The sequence below is a fragment of the Hirundo rustica genome, chromosome 9 (genome assembly GCF_015227805.2).
Source record: "Hirundo rustica isolate bHirRus1 chromosome 9, bHirRus1.pri.v3, whole genome shotgun sequence".
NCBI classification, from domain to species: domain Eukaryota; kingdom Metazoa; phylum Chordata; class Aves; order Passeriformes; family Hirundinidae; genus Hirundo; species Hirundo rustica.
Genome location: NC_053458.1, coordinates 23698844 through 23726308, shown reverse-complemented (window position 1 = coordinate 23726308; position 27465 = coordinate 23698844). Strand labels below are relative to the sequence as shown.

General features: G+C 41.0%; 1 protein-coding gene across 15 annotated transcripts in view; it reads right to left on the bottom strand.

The window, feature by feature from the left end:
• RC3H1 (ring finger and CCCH-type domains 1) overlaps positions 1 to 27465 on the bottom strand; it is a 62693-nt gene that overhangs the window by 12008 nt on the left and 23220 nt on the right. For 10 of the 15 annotated variants that reach the window (XM_058421716.1, XM_040073412.1, XM_040073409.1 and 7 more), the window contains exons 2-15: positions 26150 to 26515; positions 18834 to 18954; positions 17329 to 17568; positions 16007 to 16182; positions 14996 to 15196; positions 13726 to 13858; positions 12079 to 12197; positions 10441 to 10553; positions 7556 to 7837; positions 7015 to 7232; positions 5352 to 5728; positions 4202 to 4333; positions 3469 to 3639; positions 493 to 703 (exon numbers count right to left, since the gene is read on the bottom strand). In XM_058421716.1, coding sequence (XP_058277699.1) covers positions 493 to 703; positions 3469 to 3639; positions 4202 to 4333; positions 5352 to 5728; positions 7015 to 7232; positions 7556 to 7837; positions 10441 to 10553; positions 12079 to 12197; positions 13726 to 13858; positions 14996 to 15196; positions 16007 to 16182; positions 17329 to 17568; positions 18834 to 18954; positions 26150 to 26380 — 2725 coding nt within the window. In that variant the 5' untranslated portion in view covers positions 26381 to 26515. The remainder of the gene's footprint in view (positions 1 to 492; positions 704 to 3468; positions 3640 to 4201; positions 4334 to 5351; positions 5729 to 7014; positions 7233 to 7555; positions 7838 to 10440; positions 10554 to 12078; positions 12198 to 13725; positions 13859 to 14995; positions 15197 to 16006; positions 16183 to 17328; positions 17569 to 18833; positions 18955 to 26149; positions 26516 to 27465) is intronic. The other 5 variants (XM_040073416.1, XM_040073418.1, XM_040073420.1 and 2 more) reach the window with 2 other exon arrangements.

Genomic DNA, 27465 nt, shown 5'->3' with positions numbered 1-27465 from the left:
GGGTCCAACTCCCAGCCCTCTACAGACACCTCAACAATCCCACCCTGTGCCTGAGAGTACTGTCCAAACACTTCTGGAGCTCTGGCAGTCCTAGGGCTGTGACCATCCCCTTGTTCAGTGCCCCACCACCCTCTGAAGGAAGAACCTTTTCCTGATATCCAACCTAACTCCCCCCTCACACAGCTCCAGTCCTATCACTGGTCACTAGAGAGAAATTAGGGCCTGCATCCCCTTGGGAAGAAGCTGTAGACTGCTATGGGGTCTGCCCTCAGTCTCCTCTTGTTCAGACCAAGTGGTCTCAGAAAGCTGTGGCAACCCTGTTCTGAATTCAGTTTTCTAAAGGTAACCCTACCTGAGGTTATTTTAAGTGGCATTAACACACACCATAGCTGTATTTCTAAGACAGGTTACAAATTTACAGGGCTTGTCTTCAACACCGTAGCAGTAAAGGAAATAGCAAGAGGCAGCGAAATCCAAGCGCACAGATCGTACCTGAAATGATGGATTTGGGGGCAGCTCCCTGAACTGCCATGGCCTGCATGGGCCCAGAGTTCTGGTACATGGCTTTGGAAGTGCGAGAGATGGCCCCAAATCTTGACACAGTTGGTCGGTCTCCAAAGGGAATGAGGTCATCGTCCCCTGTCTCGGCCGCTCGTCGCTGCATGTCCAGGCGCTGCTCACGCATGGCTTTACTGTCCACGTTCTGGACAAGACATGCAAAAGGCACTCAGAAACTTATTCAGAAGGTAACAGGATCACATTCCTTTTACAACCATTTGGTAAGTGCAGTAAGTTTCTCTCATATTCTCTACTCCCTTCACTTTTCAACTAGTTTTCCTATTCTTTGCTTTTTAACCCCCCCTTAAGTCAGAGGGGACCTCTTCTTAAAGGTCTACCTTAAGATGACCATTACTACACCACGGCAAAAAAGCTGCAAAATTGTGATCAAATCCAGAAGAAGAGAGCAGCAGCAAATGGAAACTGAGACAGAGAAAGTCTAATGGGAAGAGAAGGGGGAAAAAAGTTATATAAACTCAAAGAAGAGATCCGTGGCCATCTCTGAGGAATACTTATTCTTTCTGGAATCAAAAAGAAATTTCTCTGAAGCCCAGTGTTAAGAATTGTATCACCTACCAGCCCGCAAATGACTCAGAATTGGGAATTTTTCAGTACTGAACTTACTTAGACATGTCTAGTGTATCTTTTCAGGCATTTTTCAATAAGCAGCAGTACCGTTTGGAACATCTGGATTTCTAACAGAGTTTCAGACTCAGACATTTTAATGGGTCAGCATATGAAGAGAGAAAGTGTTCGCTCTCTCCTCAAAGAACTGAGTTAAATAGGAAGCTAGAAAATGTAAAATGATAAGAATTGCCAAAATCAAGTTAAGACTTTGCTAAAGAAGTAAAACTGTTCGCAGTAAAACAAAAAGAACAAGGTGGGTGGGATCACTACACCATGAAAATTGTCTAAAGGCTACAAGCTTTGGCACAGTCCAATATTAAAATAAAATTCTGCAAGCTTTCAGTGGGGATAAGGATTGCCAGAAACAGTTAACGTATCCGAGGCAGGAATAAAGTGGTGAAAAGGGCAGTAACAACTAAGTTGGAATCTAAACTCAAAAAATGTAATACTTGGAAACGGAAACCTTTGGGAAAATCTACTTTGGAATACTGGAAAAAAAATACACTTTAATCTCAAGGCCATAGGATGTTAGTACCAATTTTAATATACTTCTATTTACTCAGTAAAGCTGTATGTCATCTGCAGAATATTCAGCATTATGCACTCTCAGATGATATTACTCCTGTCCTTCAAAAAAGGAATCTCTTATGAATGATTAAAAAAAAAAAAATAGTGAAGAATTAATTCAGTAAAGGTCTCCCGATAATTTTTTCCTGTGAGGAGATAAAAACTGAAAACCAGCAGAGATCCCATTTTGCTTATTTGAAAATTAGCTCTGGGGCAGAAGAGTACTTTGTTTAGCCTTGAAAAAGGAGGTTACTTCTCCAGAACTTCATTATTTCTCTTAATTGAGCTGCAGTATTTTTTGCACAGTTTTCTAGCAGCAGGCATGAAAGCCAAGAGCTGCTTATCATGTCTGGATGCTGCCACTTGGACAGCAATAAGCTGATTCTGAGTAATCTCAGTACTTCCCCAGGTCAAACGTGACAGTGTGATAACTCCAGGCAACCACACTGTGTAGGACTGAGAGCAGGGAGACAGGTAAAAAGGCCAAAGCTGCAGATGAAATGCAGCTTTTTGCTCTGCTTTTTTCAGGAGAAAGTCTCCTTTTTGGGTCCATTTCCAACAGTGGCTTCAAGGTTTTAAGAGGAAAGCAACTGAGCAGACAAGAAAAAGACAAATTTAATTCCAATGGGGCAGAGGGGGAAAAGGGAGCCTTTGGAGGAGAGCTGAACGAAAAAAATGCTGATTTAATGAAGTGGTTGCAACAGGTGAGCATCAGTCCAAAGAAGAACGAATTCTGACTAGAAATGTTCTCCCCTCACCTCTTATTGGCCAAAGAAATGTCACCATGACTCCAACAATACAAAAATAAAAAGTCAATAGATCACTTTTGCAGATGGGGGGTGAAGGAGAACAGATAAATCTCTGTAAAATAGTTCCTCAGGCTAAACAGTCTTTTCTCTTGAAGAGCTTGAGTGACTTCCTATGTGCATGTGCTACCAGCCTACTTCTCATCTTGAGTGATGCCTGAATGCTAGGAAGAAACTGAATAGTGGTAGTATGTAAGACTCCATTCCTTCTCCGTTCATGACTCCCAACAGTGACACCCAAGCAACCCCATCATTTTGCAACACTGACCTAGCAAAAATGGAGCAGTACAAAACAAGATCACCAGCCCACCTCCCAAAGTTCAGGGAAAGGCTGAGTAAGTGCAGCATAGGGCTAGAAATTGCCTTCAAGAAGAAACAGCCTAGTACAATGTTTTGGCTGTGCTTTTCTCAAAAATTTCATGTAAGTTTTGGATACTCTTGTGACTAAAAATCACAGTCCTTCAAGTAAAGTAACACCCATAACAGCAATAACACCTGGCTTAAAAGGAATTAATTGCCTAAAGTTAAGTTACAGCATCATCTTTTGACAGAAAAAAGTACAAGCAGCAACAGATGGACATGCCTAATTAACAAGCTGCCAGGACAGAGTATTTTTTCATTTCAAAGAAGTGCAAAGAATAATCCTTGCCAAATATTCTTGCTATCCGTGGCTTCAGAGCAGAGTGGTTATCCTGCATCTATACGCAGAATTTTGTACCAGCTATGCAAGGGTAGGACTGTTCATAACTCTGAAAACAAAGTGCTTCACACACATGCAAATGCTTTCTGTGACTGCAATGCACTTCTGAGCTTAAGTAAAAGCACTGCCATCATCGTGGAAAGCAAATGAAAGTCCTTCCCAACCCACAGAAATATCCACTCTCCTTGTTTTCCCCTTATCCCTGCATACCGCCATCTCCACACTCCTTGCTGCCACAACATCTTTGGGTTTTGCATCTTTGGTTCCAATGTAGGAGCCGATGGTGTCACAGGACCAGGGAGAGTACTGGCTGTAGTCATTTCCTTTGTATTTCCCAGCTACCTTCAGGTCTTCATCCAAGTACTGTACAAAAACAAAAATCTGGTTCTGTAAGTGAAGGGAAGAAGCAGTTTCACAGCCATCCCTGTTCACTTCAACAGTAGTGAACTTGAGAAACACCACCAGGATTATTTCTATCAGACATATCAGCCTTTGGAACTGGGCCAGAGAACACATGAAGTGCATGAAATTCTGAGCCCTTGGCTACGCTCCCAGTGCTGACTGTTCATTTGGCCAGATCGAAGGTGATATTTTGACTGGTTAAAAAAAAAATCTCTATCAAGCTGTTACTTCATTCTAAATATGTCAGGAGTAAAGTCTAGTAACTATGAAGAGCGATTACTTCAATTACCAATGGCTCAAAATTTATTTTCTTGGTTGCACTGAAAGCAGAGGGCTTAGGACCAGTGGTAGATCAACAGCCAGCTGAAATACTGGAGACTGTACTACAAGGGCTTTCCATCCAGGCACAAAATCTACTTTCCCCAACACTTCCCAGTGCTGTACTGCTCTGATTTTCTTGTTGTCTACACCTATCAGCACATAATACCCAACTCTTTTCTAAACATGCCAGTATCTCATGTTTTTGTCCAAATATGCTTACCTCCTCTGAGTGAAAAGGATGAGGCAGGGTTGGTGATGGTGCAAAAGGAGGCGGAGAAATCACCTTCCTCTCTTCCAGCTGGGCCATGATCTCTTTCCTTCGTCGGTGAAGTTCATCCAGGCTGGGATGAGGCTGAAATGAAGACAGCAAATTGTTTCAGAGCTCCTGAAGCATTAATGTACAAAATGAATAATTTTCTATGTATTGTTTACCTGAAAAAAATAAGGCAGCTATATACTGCAGGGAGAGGGAAATACAGAGGACAGACAGAATCATTAAAGTAACAAGTAATGATCGCTTTGTTAAAGACTGCCTGTTAACTTTCATATAGGACATACATGCTCCTACACTGGCCAGTGTTAGTTCAAGACAGCCCACAAACAGGGAGCGTGTTACAACTTGGCAAAGTTCCCACAGGAACATGTTCAGCATGCCAAGTTCCCGTTACAGTCATACAGGGGAAATTGATAGAACTCTACAGGTCACTAGTCACATTTGTTATTTCACTTTGCAATAGAATTAAATACAAACACGGCACACTCAAACTGATAAAGCTGTAAGTTACGTTAAAAACGCTTCCTGTACTCAGCAATAGGATTCAGAGCCTTTAATCTGAATATGTGCAACTATTTTATAGAACTCAATTCCAGCTGGTGAGTAATAAAAAAAAATTTGTAAACTTACAATACAAAGACCCTTCAGTTAGCTATCTAACTAGAAAAAAATTCAGAAGAGCAAAGTTTTTAATTCTTTTATCAAGGCAGGTATGTTTAATGTTTATTATTTAGCTAGAGTTGGTCAGTCACAAATAGGCAGTACAAGAATGCACATGTGACCATTTCCACTCTGCACTTGAGTAGCCCTCTCCAGTGTAATCTTTGCTGGAAAGGTCAGACTTAACGAGATTTCTAAAGTGAATAAGAATGCTTTGCTACTTTGAGCATTAAAGCAGCCTACTTTTACATATTAACATCATTACAACTGCAGAGTTGACCAGTAACTAAATTACCTTCCAGTTTTTGATCCGCTTCCTAAAGTTCGGACTTCCGCAAAGACCGCCCACCCCCTCAGTACAAAAACATTCAACTCCTCAAGCAGTTTATAGCTCCTCTCTCAAAACAACCACAAAAACACAGCGCAGAAGCCATACCCTGTGGCACGAAGGCCTGATCTGACCGAGATGCGGAGCCACTGGGCAATAGGCCTCCGTCTGCTGGTATCTGTCTCTGGCCTCGGGAACGTAGAGGGGCACAGCCGCCTGCGGGATGTCGATGGGCACCGGGCTGCCCCGCACCACCTCCTCCCGCTGGTAGGGCGGCACCGGGGGGTACACGCGGCGGCCGTCGTAGTGCGGCGGGTACACGGGCTGCGCCAAGGCCGGGTAGCCCTGCGCCTGCGGGTACTGCGGGCTCACCACGCGCTCCGGCACGTACGGCCCGTAGTGCTCCAGGTACGGCGCGCCCGCCTCGGGCCCCGAGGGAGGAGGGCGGACAAAGCGAGACATGGACTGAGTGGGATAGTACACTCCTGCAGCGAGGCAAGGCGGGGAAAAACACAAGATACGGAAAGCGATTACCACGGTTGTCCACAAAAATTGGCTGCGGAAAACCCTGAAGAAGCAAAAGTTGATCCAAAGCTCAAGTGATAGAATATAATTATCTAAGACACCAGCACGGCGTCAGCGTTACAGCAGCTGATGAAGAGCTGGTGAGACTGAGCCCACCATAGGTGCCCCACAAGTCCTGCCAGCGCATTGAACAGAAATAAATCACCAGAACGTCTCTGCAGATTGCTATGAATGCTTTCAGCTAAAAAGTAAAATGAAGATTGGTCTGTACATCTTCATCCATGCAATTAAATTCAATTTATCCCAACATATCAGAGCCGCTGGCTGGGTAAAGGAACTTGGATTATTAGGACTTAGGTATCTAGAGATTTGTTCCATGTCTTGAACAGGAGAAAGACATTTCAGAACTGTCAATCACCAAAGACTTGTAAAATTACATCACCTGGTTACCTGAAGATTTTATTATTCTATGCGGGATCTCTGGATAATTTTAAATTAAGCACGAATAAGTGCATGACATCAAATTTTGTGGACAACTCAGATGTTCACTGGCACATAATGAACAAATGTAAGTAGTCTGTTTTTCTTCAAAATGCTCTGCAACTTTCTCAGAAATGGGTTCCTCCATTTCACCTTTCCTTTCTAGAGCTTTTCCTACTTTTAACTTCCTTTGGTCTTTCACTGCTTATTTTTCTTTCACATTCATTTCACTTTATCTCATTTCCCTCTGCAACTTCACATTGCCTAAGAATTATTCTCTGCTTTCATATAGACATATCTTCTCTTTTTAATCTCCTTCAACATTATCTTTCTCCACGTGCTCTCCTTGTAGTTAGTTTTTCCTCGTAGTTCCTTTTTTATGATGTTTTATTTTTTTATGAACACTCTTCTCTAACTTCATTCATCTCTAGTCATCACAGGCACTTCATCTGCATCTTCCCTGAGTCAAACTGAATTAAGGTTTACCACACTGGATCCCTCATCCAGCCCAGTTAGGAAGAACTGAAGACTTGCAACAGAAGGACTTGCAACACTTGGACAGATACAAGTATTGCTTTCACTGGCACTGAAGTCCTCACTCAAGGCATAAAATCCCCCCAATCTCCATTTTACATTATGATGTCATCGTATCAGTGTCTTTTGTCCATGTCAGTTGCAAGAAAAGTTCAATTAAAGGGTTTAAAAAGCAGAGTGGGAAGAAAGACTAAATCAGCAGAAGGATGAAAGAGCTCGGTGTCAATCTTACCTTGTTGGTAGGGCGCTGGCTCAAACGATGGAGCAGCCCCTCTGGGGTCTTGATAAAACATATCTGCTTGTTGTGCATTGTACAGCTGAGACCCTCGTGGTACCATCTGCAACTGCTTGGTGACAGACACCGAGGGCAGATCTGCCGGTGCCCGAGCGGGCACAGGATGAGGGTTCACTGGCAAGGCAGAAATAGAGCTCTTGGGAACAGATTCCAGCCTAAAAAAGTGGAAAGATGGCACTGCTCATTAAGGCCTGCTACAGCACACTGTGCTCTAACACACTGTTCTTTGTCTACACTCCACCTTCTGAAGGCTTCTATCACCTTCTCCAATTAAAATATAAGTAAACAGGCAATTAACACAGTCTAGAGTTTTAGTTTTAGCTTTCTACTGCACTATATAATCACTAAAAAAACCCCAACTAAACCTAAGAGCAACCACAACCCCCGTCCTGTTTCTTTCTTAAAGAACCGGTTTACTTTGTTTCTACTCCACATTTACACACACAACAATTTGAACAACAGGTAGGAAGAGCCGTACAAGTCAGGAGGGGATCCAGGGGCACTGCTACTCAGATGGTCCATCTTCCCCGGTTTCAGGGCAGTTTCATAACCGGAGTCAGTCCCTCGAGAAATTAGTTGCGTCACTGTGCTGCCTGTTGACACAATTCCATTTGGCAGAGCAGAAGTTTTCCTATTGGGCAAGTCCACTCCCCCTTCCTCTGAGAGGATAGCTCCTGAAGGCAGGCCCACCTCATTCAGCTGGCCCAGGGAGGCACTAAGGGGTCTTCTGGGAACGAGACGCTTGTTCATTTTACGGAATCTTCAAAAAGAAAAACCATATATCAAAAACTGAAACAAAAAAAAATGTGAAAGGAGATGTACTTGCAAGATTTTTCAAACACGGATTCTACTGAAAGTTTCCTTTTATTCAAGTTCCTCAAGAGGCTCGTGAGAATAGCTCCTAGAATCCAAATTCCCTGATAGATGATCTATTAAGAAGAGTTTCAATCAGAATAAGGATGGACTTTTAAGGACAAATACATCAAGAATTCACAGATAAATTTGCTGCTTCACACATATGCATCTCAAGAGAAGAAAACCAAAACCAAGCATCACATAAAGTACTACTATCACATAAAATACAGTAACACCAGCTTCAGAATAAGAATCACAAATTGTTCAAGCCTGCTTTATTCAGAGAATAAGAGAAGAAATAAGAGAAGAAAGAAAATTCAGTGAAAATGTATGAAGTTATACTCTTTTGCTCCATTTGTCCAATAATAAGCCAAGTGTTTACAACCATGTGATGTATCTTAGAGCACAGTTTAAGATTTGTTACTGTATCAATATGCAGCTCACACCATTTCTGCTGTTTGATAAAGTGATTCCAGAGATAAAAACTCTATGAAGACACAGCAATTCCAAAAATCTAACTGCTTCTGACTAAAGACTGAACTAATACAGGCATTCTAACTGAAGTTCCACAGAAACCAGTAGGCCAACAGTAGTGGAGGGCAAATTCCAGAGTTGAAGGTCCTCCACTAAATACCCTGCCACTAGTTCAGATCCCAGAATGCATGTGTGAGAGCATATTTGCAGACCTGAGTGTTCTCACTGAGCAAGAGGCTATTTCTTCAGCAGGATTGAAGCCAACACTTTCATATCATAAATAACAGTCAGAGTGAGATAGGAATCCAGACTAGGAAGGTAGAAAAAATACTACAGAAATAGGTGGCAGCTATTGCTCAATCTTTAGATAATCTTTGTAGTTGCCTACATGCATTAACAGCAACACAACAGAGGTAAAAAGGAGTTTTATTGCTGGGGCTGTTCTGTTTTTCAGATGTTGTGGTCTCCACATGTGCAGGACACAATTTAATTTTAAAAAGTTCAGTGCTTGCCTATGCACACAGGGTCTTTGTCCCTTGTCAAGAGGGGAATGAGCTGCTGTTTAAGCAAGTTCAGATTACAATATGCTGTCTAAAGCATTACCACACATTTCCCCATAACCTTCCTCCAAACTTACAGCTATACAGAGAGATACAGGAGTCATGCAGCAACAGCAAATCATATTATTCACACTAAGCACTTTTAAAAGGAGGAGCACTAACACAATAGCTACTTCAAGGAATTAAGCAAAGATAAAAGGTACAAGGAACAATCAGAACTCCCAAGTTCCCCAACCAACCAACCACAGAAACTGCTGGAATCCAAAACTGAACAAACATTCTCTTCAGCCCAGGACAACATTAATACCAAGGCATGCAAGTCCATCCGGCTTCTCCCCTCCTGCAAAGCTGACAAACAGTCCTTGATACACACAACCGGCTCAGAGGTGTAACGCTGACCCACCACCCAACACAGGTTAACAAAACCATCCCAAAGCAGCACCACCATTCTCCATTTCATTAGTATGATGACAGAAGGCAAAAAACTCTTCAACTGTTTCTGGAGCACACGGATATTGACGTCCTACTCCTTGTTCATATGAATAACTGTCTTTATCATTCCAACACCACATGCTCTGCTCTTCTTTCTTTGTGTTTTGTCTATGCACTGCATGCTTGCTATACAGCCCATGAACTGACATTAATGCCTTGAGTTTCAGATTAAAAAAGGAAAAAGAAACACTGCATGCCAGTTCCAAGCCTTTGCAGTACTCTTCTCATTAAAAAGCACCCTTCCTTTGAATTATTTTAGCTCAAAAAGCAAGTAACAAGCTACTATACTACATAAAATACATTGTATTTATTTCTTTTAGCTCCTAAATAACCCATTTTACTTAAAAAAGAAATTAAAACAACATGCAGAACAAAAACATCTTGTTCTTGCATAACTGATTGCCCTCCTAAATTTGTAATCGATCTAGACTACAGATTCGATATGACCATTGTTTTTTAATTCTACAGCAATTGATGTAACTAATTGAAGGCAACTGCATGAAACTTTTTGACAGACTGCATGAAGAATTACTGCAAGGAAAAGATCTTGGAAAGTTTGTTTTTAGCACTTTGGAGAGCTAGCAACACATTCCTTACATTTGGAAAACTGCCAGCAACCTACCTGAATATAAAGGGAAGATGAGAAGTACCCCCAAATACCAGGCACTGTGAATGTAGTCACACAGCATGTTCAGTCACATTTAAGGAGTAGGGAAAAGAGCCCACCTCCAAAAACTTAGGGTAACACTTGTGTAACATCAAACTTTCAGAGCTGCATTACTGATGAACAAAGAACCTGCTCTACGGAAGAACAACTGGCTCCAAAATCGAAGAGATAACTGTTACAAGTTTATCACATTACTTCTTGCTAGTATAACAGGTTCTACCTCCTCTCCCCCTCATTCCTAGATATGAGAAATAACTCTTACAAACAAGATGAAACAAAGACTAGACTGCTATCTACTAGCAGAGGCACACTTACTTTTCCAGCTCCTCCTGTGAGTGCGCGAAGGTGCAGCTGGCCCCCCGGGGACATCCTCCTCTCTGCTTCATGTCTCGGCACATGTATGTCTTGTACTTGCTGTGCTGAGGGGGCTGACAGGTTAAAGAAACCCGGTGAGATACCTGAACGCGAAAGTGCACTTAACCAAGCTCAGTGTGTCAAAGGCCTGACGTTTGACTGTTGGTAATTCCTCAAATTTAGGTGTTTCTGGAATACTTGATATGAGATAAACAACTGAAGTACTTGTGTTTGGTTCTTCAACAGAACCAGCAGATTTCAGGAGTTCTTTGTGTTTTGACAACTAAGTCACTCTTAGGTTCCTACAACATTTTTATTCCAACTCCTTACTGGAGAGCTTGACTGGAACACAGCTGTACATTTTAAGACACAGTTAAGTGGACAAAACTGATACAGGATGAAAAAAATACCAATAATCAGATATACCCTATCAATAGTTCCCACCAAGGTATAGGTCAACATGCTTTCTGAGAAGCCAGAAGTCTGTAAGCAGTCACCTGCAAACTGTTGGTTTTTTTGTTTTTTTTTTGTGGTTGTTGTTGCTGTTATTGTCGTTTTTCTTTTTTTTTTTTTTTCACATCTACTGTAGTGAGAAGGTCCAGGCAGAGTGAACATAAGCCACACAGCCTTTCACTGGCCACTGCTGCCAGGGAGCACAACTTTACCCAGAGCTCAGCAGAGATCCCTTTCCTACTCAGGAGGCTCTAGGTTCCCTTCCAAGCAGCACAGCATGTACCATAGCTCTCCACAACAAAAACTCTTGCTCTTCTCCCCTCTCAGGTTCCCCCCTTATGCATTTCTACTGTTTTTCCTTTTGCTGATGACAGTGCTCATTATCCATTCCAAGTAATGCAAAAAGGTGAAACAGCAGAAATAATTCACTTTAATTTTGCCTTTTTGGTTTTTTTTTCCAGAGATAATCTTTTCAGTAGTTGAGCTCCCCAAACCAGCTCCAAGAGGATGAATGTCAAACGACAGAGGAGGACTGGGACAGGCAGCTCCTTATTTCAGCAGCTTTTATATCAACTGAGCTACACAACAAAATGGAATAAAAGGAACGTGTGATAAGGTAACTATGAGATAAGCAAATATACAATTACACTGTCATTGCTGAAACAAAAAAAATTGTTTCAGGAACTTGGATTGCACCTTCATATGAACTTCTTAAATCTTCAAGCTTGACAGACCATTGAGCACAGGTATAAGGATGATTTCATTAACAGAGAGCTAGCTGGCTAAAATATGTAACATTAAAACAAAACCGAGAAAATTCCCAACAAATCACAGCAGCACCCAGGGTCCTTTCCCTACCCTCTACTCAGGGAGGTTGTTATTCATTCCCCTAAGCTTGCAGCTGGATCAGAGTGCTCTCCTTGCATCCAGTGAGCTGTGAAATTCAACAGGTTTTGGAGGTAAATATGTGTCGTTTTGCGATTTTTCCTTTCTTGTTTCTTTTTTGATAAATATGACTCAGCACTGATGTTTTCAATTAGCTCCTTGTCAAACCAAATGTTTCTAGATTACATTAGTAAACCTCTACTATAGGATACAGCCAATAAAACTTAGGGCTACATATTTCCCAAATGATTTAGCTTTTACCTGTTGTTGATCTGTTCCTTTTTTGCTGTGATTCTGGATATAATCAACTAAGCCATGAACCACAGTCCTCACAGCAACTAGTCCATTTTCCAGTTGTTCCCATGTTGGAGGTGGAGCATCTGTTGCATGGACAGCAAGCATCAAATACAAAAAGAATAATCAGAAGGATTTCCAAAACCAGGTACAAAAACCCACATCAGTACCACAAAATTTGACTAGCCAAGTTCATAAAAAACATTTCATCAATAGATAAAAAGCATTCAGCACCTTAATTCTGGGACATTTAGCTCTTACAGAACACAGGTATCTATAAACTTAAGACTGAACTGCACAAATTACCAAATGAGCAAGTAAGACCATTATTAGCATGTCAAATTATTTCCTGTTACAAGAACTTCTACATCTCACAAGAACTCCAGAGTAAAGGCCCTGTACAAACTCTTTTCATTAAGAAAAGCATCAGGTTCAAAATCCCTCTTTGCATTGAGACTCCTGGAGGTAAAATCATTCCGTATGAATACAGTACTCGCTGGCCTGATTACCCAGGCACAGGCGTGGAACAGCAAGAGAAATTAATGCCTCTCATGTGGAAAAAAACATCACAAGGCAAATCTATGAATCATACCACCATCTAAAACACTGTGAATAAATTATACAATCGCAGTTCTAGAGAAGCACCTTTTCTTTTTAGCCAACTTAACTTTTTAAAGTTTTTGAATCTGTTCCAGCAGCTGACACTCCCACTGTGTGCCTGCACACTCTGCTGCAAAGCACAGTACCTCAAAGAGCCTTTCAAGATCTTTAGCAGAATTAATTACATTATATTCCACTCACAGGGACTAAATTCTTCCAGAAGTACTTCAACGTGCCTCTCTGCTGTTCTTTAGGCAACTCAACAGTACAAAAAAACCACCAAGACCAGACTTGGCTACAGAAACCAAGGGAAGCTATTAGTGATGCCACCTTCCATATCAGTTTTTTGCAAACCAATTTGCAGTAAACAGGTTTGTCTCCAGCTTGCTCCAGTATGAAAGATTTGGAAAGAAGGCACTGCATCTCCTTTAGCTGTGAAGTACAACTGGTCCTCATTGGAAAGGAAGTTTAACTTCTGTTTGTTTAAACAAATACCAAGTACAATTTTTCATCTCCTGAAGTAGTTTATATCTTCTTATTATTTTGATATATAATATTGATTTTACAAATTTTAGCAGGTATAAAATAAAACTTCAGCCGTAGGACTTTGTTCTGTCCCATCCCTTCTCCTTCAGGTGGTCCATCCTTACACTACTGCTGACTTTTTCAACAATTTCTATCTTTCTCTCCTCTGTCAATGGCTTAGGTTTCATTTCCCAGTTAAATTCTTTCCAACTATCTTCCACTTCCCAGACTCTTTACTAGTTTTGCAGAATTACATATGAACAAGAAAAATACTGAATTCTGTAGGGTAACAAACCATTCTTGTCTAGACTGACTTCTGCCCAACTTCTCTCTATTCAATATATCGAAATTCTACTTTGGAATCCAAAACTTTTAGGCTGATGAGTAAGGAGGACGTTTCCTTACATCTGATGATGAGCTTTCAATCCTTGAACAGCGTTAAGCTCATCTTGTTAAACTTGAGGTTTTCATAAAAACATCCAGATTTACCTGGACTAGGATCGATATTTGCTAGGAGCTCTAGGTGAGGTCGAAGACGATTCAAGTTAGCTGGATCTCCAGTCCTCTGAAGAGCAATAGTTAATTCCTGAACACTCTGTGCAAATGAGGCTGGGGTCTGCAACTTAAAAAAATTATCATCATTAACTTTCTACAGGCATAGCAATCCTCATGGTTTCTGAAGGCTGCTCCACATGATCACAAGAACTGTCACCCAAAACTGGAGGTAGACATCTTTCACGGAAGCCCATTCCAGTGAAACTTTTCTATTAAGAATGCAGAGTCCTTTGACATTGCACTCAAGTACACTTCTAAATAGACAAAGTAAAGGCTGGTACTACTTCTAGCAATAAATCCCATTTCTTTTGTGTTGGGCTGCCACCCAAGAAAAAAAATGGGCCATATTAGAAACCATTTAATTTAGATTTCTGGAGAGTCTATTATCTCCAATCCCCAAACCAACAGGTTAGCACCCTCCTTTAAATTGAGTGCAGCAAGCAGAAAATAAAGAACAAGACGGTTGAAGGAAAAGATAGCTGGCAACATTCCATTTCCTAACATCACACAATTCCAGTATTTAAAACAGTTAATTCTACTTAGATCCCCCAGGAGATGTTTGGCTGGACACTTCAAAAGGTGGGCAAAGGCATAAACACCCAGCAGAAGCTATCTTAAAGCTAATCCTCTTGCACAGCAGCCAAAGCAGTTGTTTCATTACCATTCAACAAGGTTCAGTTCTTCCCACCTAATTTAGGCACTTAAAAAAGCATCCCCTAATCTAAAAGTCCATTTATCCTATGTTGCTTCTGAACACAGACCTGGGCATTTCCAGAGTTTAGGTATTTTATTTATGAAATGTGCTTTCACCTCTCTGTCTTACTTCAGACACTGTGACTCTTTTTTTTTCCAACTTATGCACTAACTTCCTGCCCGGAAACATGGACCATTTGCCTCTGTCACTACATCGGCACTTATCAGCTGCTCAAAAAGGTCACCCCCCCAATTATTCAGCTAAACTTGTAGGCTTCCATACGCAGAAAGAATAAAGTAGCAAAAATGTCAGGATGGCAGAGGGAGCAAGATTAATCAGGTTACAAATATATATTCTAATTATTTAGGACATAACGGGTTTTGAAATAACAGGACAAATGACTAATGGGCAAGTCCATGTGGGCACCGTTTCTAAGTTCACTGTCACAAACATTTAAATTTCCTACAGCTGCAAACAAGACGGAACCGGGCTGATTTTAGGCGGCTTTACCTTGTCGATGATACTCTGCATGTGGGATTTGTGAGACTGGTCTCCATACAGCAGCGAGGACCACTGGTCCGGTGCAATGCGCAGACCTGCTTCCATGGCTATTTGAACTATCTGGGAATCGTGTTCCCTTCTCAGAGCTTCGTAAGTCCGAAATTCCTCCTTCAGCTGCATCAGGGAGGAATCCTCATCTCGCTTGGTCACCTAGTAAGGAGAAATGAGCCAAATACAATTAGGCAGGATAAGCCCAAGATTAGGTGAAGTCCAAGGCAAGTGACGTCTTCAGTCAGTAACTAAGTCCTTCTTCCAAACTAAAATCAACTGTGACACCCAGTGAACACCAGTTCCTACTAAAGTAACACACACTTCATGGAGTGAAACCACCATATAATGGATACAAAACATTGTTTACTTGGACTCTGATTCACATACTGCTCAAAGTGCCACACTTCCTAAATGACTTTACAGCATCCACACCTTCAATCAAGATTATTTTGTTTGCATTGCAGAATCTTGTTTGAGGGTACAATTAGCAAAACCAAAGCGTTTTTCTACTCCTTTACCAAGAGTGAATGACATTTAAGATGAGCATCTAGTAACAGATATTAAATACTGTAAAGTACGTTAAGCATTTTTTTCCATACAGCTGACACCCAAAAGTCTCCTATTTCTTTGATTCGAACCACACCACAATTGAATTAACAGAATTAGGGATTTTTTGGCTTTAAGCCACTTCTAAGAAGATAAGGATGCTGCATTACATACAGGTTTTGTAACTGTGACTCCATGAAACTGGAAAGAGGCAAACCCTAATTTTACAGCTTCAAGTTGCTGTTTCAGCCTACACTGCCATTGCAGCTGAATGACAAAGAACTCTCTAAATTCATGTGGCACTTAATGAGCAATACTTTAACTACTAGGCACATTTAATGTTACAGGACAATGAAAATGGAAAGTTAAACCCAATGGCTTTCATAGCACTAAAGAAACCTCCAGGCAGAATCTTCTTCATACCTTGAAGCACGAGGCTCTGTAAAGGAGCTGGACAACATGCCCAATGCTAGTTTTGGAAGCCTGAGGGAACCGCGGCTCCAGTCTCTGCACCACAAAGAGAACCAAGACCTTTCGTGACAGGGCAGATCCATCTTCCAGAGCCAACAGAACCAGCTTTAAAGCCTCCTCTTGCATTGCTGAGAGTCAGGGAAAATACAGAAAAAGACAAAGGATGAGAGAAGCCCAAGTAAAATTTTTGCAGTTTCTTGTTCACCTATGATTGGGTAACAGCAAAAAACTCCCACCAGTAGACACACAAACACACAGCGAAAAAAGGGAGTTGAGCAAGAAGGGAGAGCAAAGAGAGAAGGAATCCTTCCAGAATCCCAGACTGTGACCTGAGGGAACAGACCTTTTTACCTTAAATATTATTATGATTTATTATTATCTATTATATTAATACTATCAATTACTACTACTACCACTACAACAACATCTATCTTGGGTATCATATGATAAAAAGATTCCTCCTGTCTGTACATTTCTTGATCATTAATATGAGTTTTCAAAGTGTATTGCCAACATCCCTCACTTATCCCAGAAGAAAAAGCTGACAGGCTAACAAGAGCAAGGTTCATTTCCATGCAAGTCAAAAAAAAAAAGAGTGCCCACACCAATCAACCAGGCTGCAGTGCTGCTATTTTGCTATGTAAGCACACCCTCTCTTTCCTGAAGCGGTATGAAAGTCAGTATCTCAAAATTAGTCTTCATCTGTTTCAGTCAGGAACAGCTTCACTATTTTTCCTTTAAGAAATTGGCTTCGAATTTCAAGACTCAACAAGTGAAGTCTGTATTTTCAATAATGAGACAATTTATTTTAAGCAACATCGATTTCTTTCTAGTATTTTAAGCAAAAGAATTTAATTTATAAATGCACAACTTCTTAAAAATGTGTACATGTAACTGTAACAAATCTATCCCCACAACTGTTTTGTATGTTTATTGCCCTAGAGAAGGAAAAGAAGCCATACCAGTCACCTCCAGTAACCTTATTTTTTCCAGAAAGGTCTTCAAGGAATAGCAAGTGAGAAGCAACTGGTCATTTATCTTACGACAAGAACAGAAGGACACCTATTCTGAATTTTACAGAAGACTTGAAAAAGCATTAAAGATAGAAGAAAATCCAACAGCAGCAGCCCAAGATACGGAATTAATTCTGAAGACTACTGTTAAGAAATTAGGTTGTTGCTTAATAAAATAATTCGGGCAATTGGACAGACATTTATCAACGGATCAATTCTCAATTGCTTCTAGTACAGCAGTGATACTGGGATGTCACCTACCTGGCCCAAGGAACTGGCACCCTCTGGCTCTCACTGCAGCCCAGAGGTTGGAGGAGAGCTGCTGAGGGTTTTGATGCTGGAGAATGAGCTCTGTGACTGTTCTTTCACCCAGCGACCGTGCTGCACGCATGGCTCTGATCCGCCCTTCCTCCTCCACCAGCTGGCAGTGGACTAATGTCACAAGTTTTCTCTGCATGGGACGACTCAGCACACTCTGAGTAGTACTGTTAAGACCCACACCTTCAAAACAAAATGAAACAGAATAATAAACTACCTCATATTCCTCTTCTTGTGCCAGTCTTCAGAGACTGTACTGGACAAGTGCAAACCTAGCTCTCCTGGTGTCCATTCTGTCATACTAGTCAAGGCATATCACAAGTTCATTTCTGCCAGTTTGTTCCACTTGGCAATAAAAGCAGTTTTCTGGTAGTCAGCTTCACCACAGGCTTAATCTTGTGATTGACTGATCTGGCTTTCTAAGAAGATGGAACCTCTAATGAATCCTTTCCCCATGTTGGCAGTTTGTCCCACACCTTCCCATACAGATTCCCAGCTCATCCCTTACTCATGGACTTTAGGGATCACTTGGACATTTGTTTCTTTTCACAACACATTCAGTTTCTTGCCTACATTTGGTACGTTCACTATTTTGGTGTAGAGCTTACAAGAGTCCTGAACTGCTTGGGTGATGTTTAGTTATGTGCCAAAACTCTGAATCACAAACGTACCAAGAGCCACTTAATTCAGGTTCAAGGAGCGAGTGACTCACTAGACGTACAGCTGCCATGCTGAGTTTGCTCTACAGCCAGAGCTTGCTCACTGGGTCACCAATTCCCAGAGTGATAATGCTGTCACACTGCACTGGTCGCAAAACACTCAGACAGCTTTTCGAAAAAAATCATTTTTGATAATCTAATGCCCATGATGCTGAACTCCACTACTTGGGCTGACACTATCCAAATCCAGCACATGTAATATATATATATATATATATATATATATATCTCCATAATCTTCAATACAGCAAAGGTTTGCTAACTTAGAATTACCTAGATTGACCCAGCTCTTGTATATGACCTTGTATAAACAAAATATTACTTATAATTTTCTGTATCTCTTATATGCAGTAACTTTCTCATATAAGTTTATTCATCCTCTACAGAACAGCTGCATCACTGCAGTTAATACAAAGCAGAACTGAAAAAAAAAAAGGGCAAAATTATCTGGTTTTACTCACTCTGCAAAGATCAAATCAAAGTTTGTCACCATGCCATGGTCAAACACCTCAGCCTTTTCTCTGAATTATTTTTGACACCTTTCAATTCTACATCCCCCTCCCCTCCAAGAAAACATAACCTTAATGCTTCGGAAATATGTTTCAATTTGTTTCTAAACCAGATTTATATCCATTTTTTCAAACATACTAACTAATAATTTGGATAGTTTGTTTTGCATCTTATTTGGTTTTACGGTTTTATTTTCTAAGGAAACAATGCAGGAACTACCTCTTGCACTGCTGAGTGGTTTGAGGTACAATGCCAATTCTTCCACACATTTCTTGCCCTCCTCATAATGCTTGGTATCTTCAGCTCCACTGCATAAAGTAATCTGCTGCTGCTCAGGAACCTGAAGAGAGATGACATGCACATCTACTATGAATATGCACAAATAAGTGGCAACCATGCTTATAAGCACTTATTACTACAGCACATTTCCTGTTTTGTTCTCCTTCTGTGATTTTTCTATATTAGCATTTTTTCAGCTTATTTACTGAACAAATAGCATAAAAATCCTCAGTGAGAATGAAAACAAAAAGACAGAATTTATGTTTAACAGACCTCTTTTATTTAGTGGCTGAAAGGAACTAGAAGCAGAAGGCTTAACACAACACTTCCTATAAGACTTTGGCTAAAATAGCACACACTGAAACATCCCCAAAGCTGACTGGTCAAAAAACTCAGGGGGGAAAACAAAAGAGGAGAACCCTGGTCTGCTGGCAAGCACAGATTTGTATCTACGGCCTCACAGCTCTAAAATCATCCAGGGATAAGAGACTGCAGCTACTTAAGATTAGTGGAAGAAAGACTTAGCAGCAAATACACTAAGACAGCCTTGGAACATATTCTGACTGGACCCAGTTACAAAGCAGCAAGACAAAGTTGTCCCATGTAGTGCATATGAACACATCCTGTGAGTATTTATCTGATGGTAGAGGTTAATTACATTCTTGGGGTTTTGTGTTGCTTTTTTGTCAGGTGACATTTATTTCTTTTTCCAGACATTCACCAGAAATCAGGATTTTTCCAAGGGATTTGCACCACCCCTCCTCCAAGTTATAATTTTGTTTCTACTCTCCTCTTGGTAAACTCTTAAAGCTTCCATCAAATTTTAGGGTACAGTATAGAACTGTACCAACACTTCTTGACATCACTGTTCAGCAGTCAACCCAATATGACAGCACAGAGAACTGGAATTCCTCAGCAAACTAAACACAAGCACCTCTTGTATATGCTGTCAAGTGCAAACAGACTTCCACTTCCAAGTCAGTTCCCACCCCAGTGGCAATAACAGCATGCTAATCCCACATAGCTGCTTATAGGGACCAACCCAGGCTTCAATCTAAAAGCAAAAGCCTTTAATGCTTCGGTTAAATACAGTTACAAACCTGCTCACCTTCATCTGTAACCCAGCCATGGCAAGAGCAGCATTATGACAGCAGCACCAAATAAAAGCAGGAAATAGATACAAAATATATATATACACATATATATGTTTGGCACTGCCAATGTGAAGAGCTTTCCTATCAATTTTAATAGGAAGCAAAGCTTCAGCCATATGATCACACTTCTCCTTAGACAGCAGTCTCACCATGCTGAGTTTCTCATCTGACACATAGTGCAAAATAAAAAGTTACCATCTTGCTTTTCCAGCAGGTAACAGAATGCAACATATCAGATGCAATTAACATAGTATCATCCTCAAATACTATAAACAAGAGATAGGCTGTGTCTGATGCAGGCTTTCATTCCTACTAAAGAGAAAAACCCAGGTTCAATTACAGTGAGACAACAGGGTTAGCCTTGATACTTTTCACTGATGGAAGTTAACTTGTGATGTTCTGTGGGGTCTCAGTTCTAATTTTGGGCTAGCATTTGTTTAGGGTATTTTGGTTTTTGGGTTCCAGAAGTTTTTGTGTCTGTAAACAAGAACATTTTCAGCAAAAGGAGATTTTGCAACTCTGTATGTTACAATGGTCAGCTGTAAACCGTCACAACAGCCTTGAGTGGCTTCTTGGGATTTGGGAAACAATTATTAACTCCTGCAATATTTGCCTGCACCTTAACAGAATATTCCACACCTTCTTTTCAAAGGCACTGCCATTTTAGCTGTCTGCTTCTGCCACAGAAGTTACATAGCAGAACTGGCTTATTGAGCAAATGGCATATCCCAAGTATATGTGTCCAGACACTGCACTATCTACTGCAATCGTGTATTTCTGCAAATTCCTACTCGCTCCCGCGAGCATTCCATCTAGCACCGCTGACATCACCCAAACCACAATGACAGCGTCACAACCCCCGGCAGACAAAGGGGGCTCGGAACAGACGGGGGACAGGAAGCCGCGTTCAGCCCTGGATTTCGACCCTGAATTGAAGCGGGTTTAGCACACATTCAAAGCAGTGGTTTGGAATGCCAGACACAGCACAACACCACCAGTGAGACACAAGGACTGTCTAGCAACTAACAGAAAGCTTCCTCCTCCCCTCCCCCACGGAAAAACTGGCAGAGAAAAACTTCCAAGAGCTAATCAACCTATTCAAACACTATCTGCATATCGTTCCCATTCCTTCTCTTTTGAAGGGAAGCTTCGATGTAAAAATCTAAATGCTTTGTACAACTGTACTGTTTGCAAAATGAGCCGAAAAGAGATGAAACCTTTATCTGAAGCTGGAGTAAGTGTGGTACTGAAGAGTAGAACAACATGTTTTTCTGTGGTTTTTCAGGAGTGTTCAGAAGAGAATTTATTTCTCATGCACACACATTTCACTCATGGAGTGCACCTCACAATAAAATTTACAAGTCATTTTCCTTTTGCTGGTTCCATTATATGCATTTCCAAGACTTATGTTAATATTTTAGGGTTAGAATGATTGCAAGAATAGCATCTACCAAGAGAAAAATCATAAAGACATAATTCATAAAAGTGACAAGAAATGTGAATTTTGACTTTGGCTCCCTCATGGAATTGCTGAGGGACAATTGAGAAAATTCTACTCGAAAGCATTTTCACTTCCCCTTCCCAAAACCTCCTTTTAATAGCACGCATGACCCTATGGTCACTGCTGTTTACAATGCCTCTCAGGAGCCTCAGAATAGATGCCCCACAGAGTGAGCTCATTATTTTCACCCTCATTCCATATTCCGTTCTCTCAGACATCACACCCTTATGACAGTTTCCACTGCAAATATATTCACATCATGTAATCAACACCTCCCAAAGGGGATGAGAGCAAGACAGGAAGAATTATCTCAGATGTTTAATTGCTTTAAATCCGTGACGGTTTTGCACGTATCTGCTTTGGCAATGACTGCAAGTATCCTGGCAGTGGAATGTTACCCATCAGCATGGCTTGTGGCTGTGGGAAGAGACAGGTTGTGACAGCATAAGGAAGGGGACTGGAAAAGAATGCTAAAGTATCATCTCATACCAGGCAGTGATTTTGAATTGGTGATTTAAGTGTAATTTGATGAAGGAAGTCAGCTTGAGTTGTCAGTAATTACCATTAGACATCTAATTGCATAGAATGAAAACATGTTAAACAGACCAAACCCCTTTTTGTATGGTCTGAAAACCGTTTCTAGCAATATTTCCCTCCCTTTTCCTGCAAATGAATGATTTGTTTCCTGCCAAAAGAACCAAACAAAACCCAAAGTCTACCATCTTTAGTTCCTCAAAAATTTACATTAAAGACAACTTTTTCACAGATAATTCCTCTTTTGTGGCACATCACTTCATCAAAAGTAAAATAAAAAATTATCTGCCTCTAATAGCTCTGCACTTGCAATCTTCCCCTTTTGAAAGGGCTGTGAGTTAAGATCACCCAGTCTCTCATCATGCATAATTCCAATGTCTAGAATCGTATTTATCATGTCCAGCAGGAGACTATACCAAAATTAAAGTGCCACAGGCATTTCTGCCACTCTATGTCACCTGTTTGGAATGTGCATGCTGCTCTTTCATGGGTTAAAAAAAACATGAGGGAAGAGCTTAGATGACAGGTCCATGATTAGGTACCTTCAAAACACTGGGCAGGTGAATGCTTAAATAGCTATATATTGTGAGTAATATGTGAATGCCTGAATAGCTAAAATTCAAAACCTTATTCCCACAGAAACAAACTTAAGGGATTCCTTTACCCAGGAAGTCTAAGAAGCAAGGTATCCTAGGAATGTCTTGCTGATTTGTGTCCAAAGCCGTTGTGTCTCCCTTCCCTCCCAGCTCCTGCTTAGGTACTCAGCTAAGTCCAGCTTTCCCAGGAATAATAATTCTCATCTTCCCCTTAGGATCCCTTTCCTTCCCTCACATTATGTAGCAAAATTCATCTGGACATGGTCTGAACTACCTAACTAGAGAGCCTGTGGATATCCCATCCCTGCACATGTTTAAGGCCAGGCTGGATAGGTCTTGGAGCAATCTGGTCTAGTGGAAGGTGTCCCTGCCCAAGGCACAGGGCTGGAATGAGATGGCTCTCAAGGTCCCTCCCAATCCAAGCCATTCTGTGATTCTGTGACCACTGCCTTCCAGAACAGCCCCTATAACCAGTGCTGACGTGCACCATGCTGCAGGGGAGCAGGTAGAAATCTGAATCTGCAACAGGTAACTTTCACACCAAGGGTGGCTATGGACAATGGGTTTCATTTCAGAAAGGGGTGCAGAGAAGGAAAACTGAGGAGTCTAACTCAAGTAAGAAACCATCTTTCTCCACTGTTACAGTGACAAAATCTACCCAGAGAGAGAATGCTATTGTCAGAGAAATACATTACTGCTTTCCTGGGTGGCTGTGTGACAAATTCAGTATGTTTTCCCCAGAAGTACAGTCCTGCTTATTCCACTTGCTGTACTTGTGCAAAGGCCAGAGGGACTCGCCCCGGAATCCTGTCACTGCTGCCAGTCACAGCAGAATAGATTTGTTTCTTTAAATTGTCTGCTCTCCCCCCTCCACCTCCAGCAAAAATCACTTAACAAGTATAAATGTGTGAATTTGTCAGAAAGTCACTCCAAAGGGAAAAGAACAAACTGTTCTTCCCCCTTACAGATAAAAGCTTTAGTTGGGCTTTACTGTATTTCCTTGCAAAAGGAAACGTGTTTTTTTGGAATTTAGCATTTACAAAGAAAGTATTACAGGTCTCTGTGGACTCAGGTTAAGGTATACAGAGCTGTGTAGGAGATTAAGGGACACTAATGGCACATACATGCTCCTGAAACGAAACCCAGAAGTGGAAAAACAAATGGAATCAGTTTCAACTGAAGTTAACACTACTCATGCTTTGAAAGCTGGATTGCTGCTCACAGACCATTTTTGCTGAAATAGCAGAAGAGTGCACTCTCGTAGTGGGACAGTTCAAAATCACTTGTTTCTCTAAAGTACCTTTTTAAAAAAACCCCTGTCTTTAACCAAGCCTTCTTCTGTAGAAAGATTTTAAAAAATGGCCTTAGACAGTTTATTGGAAAATAGCAACTGTTTCCCTGTCCTTCACAGGAAAGTAGTTGTATTTATTTTCTAGTAGTAGAGTGTCTGGTAAACACTCCAACAGCTGCCAGGACGCGGAAGTGAAGAGAAAGGAGAGCGAGTTATACTAAATACTGATTTCATTCACGTGTTCATTTGAAATTAGGAGCTGGCAGGGAAGGTGGTTCAAACTTCTCTTAAGGGGAAAGTTTGACAGTAATAAATACCCAGCTAGGATCCACAGTCATTGTTACAGGTAACAGAATGCTGGGAGTAGCAAACAAGTAAGGAGTGGCAAAGAATGGGGATGGGAACAATGTATCTTTTGGTGGCATTTGCAGCTCTAGGGTCACGAGGAAACAAGGTCCTGTGAATTTTAATCGCACAAAAATTTCAGAAAAAAGGGGAGCACAAAATGATGTCATTAGTGTAAAGTCAGAACCTAAAGTACAGAGTGCTCTCAAGACAAACACTATACCATAAAAAATTTTTCATACCTCACACATATGGATAAGTAAACTCTGGCTGGCTAACTAGTAAAACCAGAAAAAAATTTCTTAGTTACCTATACAGAGCAGGGTGGGTTTCCATCTCATTCCAGAGAATCTTGTTTTTATAAAAATTTAAATTCTGGCAGAGGTCAATTTGAAGCTATCTCATAAAGCTTAACAAATGCACACAAAACAACCAAAAAATGCAAGGGGGAAAAAAAAAGACAAATCACAAATGTCGACATTCAGATGCAACTGGAAATATTCAAGAAACTCAGGCAGAGAGGGAGGAAGAACATATAAGAGAGAAAGAGAATTATAACTTCTTTTAATGACATCACCCACAGATTTCAAACTGCTTTGGAAGCCCTTAAAAGATGGCAGCATATCGCAGGAATGGGAGTGCACAATCTCACTGCTTCCTCCTGGGGAGCAGGATAAGTCACTTAGCACAGCCAGAAACACCACTTGATTTTGAGCTTCTGAAATAATCTCTATGCCATACACCATGAAAGAGAAACAACAAATTAGCCATATTACTTGATAAACAAAGTGGCAAAAGCACACCTGGACCTCTAAGTCACAGTACCCAATAAAAAGCAACATAAGAGCATCTCTCTTTTCTCCACACCTTTTACAGCTCTTCCAAAATTCTTTCCTTTTCCCCAAACTAGGGATCTCATAGAAGTTTCTGCTGTGTTTAATTTCACTTAGCCCAGATACTGAAGCAGTACAAAATAAAACAGAAACCCCTTCATGGTAACTGCATCCCATCTACATTTCCACTCTTCACCCGTAAGTTAGATGATTATCCCTCCTCTCCTAATTCCACAAGCCTTGGAAGGTGTGGGTCAGGGGGCTACCAGAGACCTAACATCGATAAGCTTTTGTCAGCTTAAGTCTGTGCTGCAGCTAACAATCCTGCTTTCCACACACCCCTGCCCTTTCTTGGGGCAGTTGTCAGTACCAGTGCCACTCATCCCCACCACATCACTACTTCAACTGACCTCACCAGTACCTACTCCAGCAAGAAAGGGAGTCTCAAGTAGGCTTCTTCCCATCACCAATATGGATTTAGATTAATATGTCATCTCAGGAAGTTGTATCTCCATTGCACAGTTTCAAATAAGGCTGCATAAAGGCTGCTACCAGAGAGATCTGTCCCACATCCTTTACACTCCCCTCCTGCTTTTGGGACAACCAGCCACAGGTCTCACAGGGTGAATACAGTAAAGCACATAACCTACCACAGAAAAATGTCTTCCCACAAAATAAGCTCACTGATCCAGCTCATCCTTTTGGCAGAGCATAGCTAGGTAAGAGTCGAGGAAGAAGGAAGGAAACACTACAAATCCAACCTGGTGACAGCCCACAGAATTAGATACAACAAAAGTCACAGTCATCAGCAGAAGTCACCAGCAGAATAAAGATTTAAACTATTGTTCCAAGCACCTTTACTACTTCTTGTAGACATCTACAAAAAGGGAGATGCCTTGGCTTCGCACTGTTAAGACAATATCATATTCTTTATTATTCCTGACTCGTCCTCCTAAAAGAAGGAAAACACCGAAACAAACGAACAAAAAAATGCATGGATACCTGAGCACCCACGAGCTGCAGCAAGGCTGAGTTCACAGGAAGGAGCTCAATGTCCGTGTTGATAGTGGTCTGGTCAAAGGGACATGCCTTACGGTGGAGCTTGTTGAGGCACATCTTGCAGACAGTGTGGCCACAACCCAAGCTGATGGGCTTTCGGATCGTTTCGTCGAAAGTCTGTGTGCAAATCGGGCAGGAGAGAAAATCCGTCCATTGTGGAGCTTGTACAGGCATTGCTTCAGGAGTTAATTGACAAGACAAAAATCTAAAGCACAGATTCCACTGGAATCAAAATTTTGCAAAAAAGTCTGTTTGGTTTTAAATATCTTCTGTAAGTACAGACAGTCTGCACATAGTGTGAAACATAACCTAGAAGAAAACAGAAATACAAAGTTAGCATTCTGTACTAGAACAGGCACGTGAGCTCCTATGTGCTAGGGAAGCACCACTCGTAGAGGGGTAGCTGAACCAGGAGTGCAGTTCTGACATTAAATACAGGACTGAGTCACAGCTTGCTTTAATCCCAGCTAGTCTCTGGCTCTGCAAAAGCCAGTGTAAACAACTTCTGCTGTTATACAGCTTAAACTAAATCAAGGAAGGTAACTACCACAATGAAGTTATAAGACCAATTAGCTTTTAGTTTTTCTGTTTTTTCTTTATAAATGAGCAAACTGACATCAACAAAATGTGAATAAAAAAGACAATTTCACTAATCCACTATTGTACAAAATAATTAAATATTTAAACAATTTTGCGTTCACAAGGCTTCATCCAAAGCCTCCATCATAAGCAACCCTTCTTCAGAGTCCAGTGGGCTCTGGCTTGGCACACAATGACTCCAGAAAGGCGTGAGGATAAATAGCTCAGGGTCATCAGACACTGTACAATACAGCTCTCACACGTCATCCTATGTGCTGCTCCTACAGCACCTTCACACAACCTGATGGTACCACATGGACCCATCCAGACACACCTCAGTTACCCTGGGAATCTGAAATGAATTCCTGCTGGAATTCAGCACTGTTAATTTACCTTCTGTCTGCCATCCAAGCACCTCCACCCTTCAAAAGCTAGATGACCACTTCTAGTAGTCATTTATGACTGGATGATGGACAACTGTTCATTAACTGTTCCTTTTTTAACCCCAATTTATATAATTCACTGCCTGCCTAGAGATTATATTGATAGAGAGAGAGCAACATCTTTACTCTGTTGAGAAATCACACTGAAACTACAATAGAAGAAAAGCTTGAAGGTCTTTATTACTTGGTACTTTCAAATCAAAATACTAAGAAGATCAAATATTACTCATTATAAGG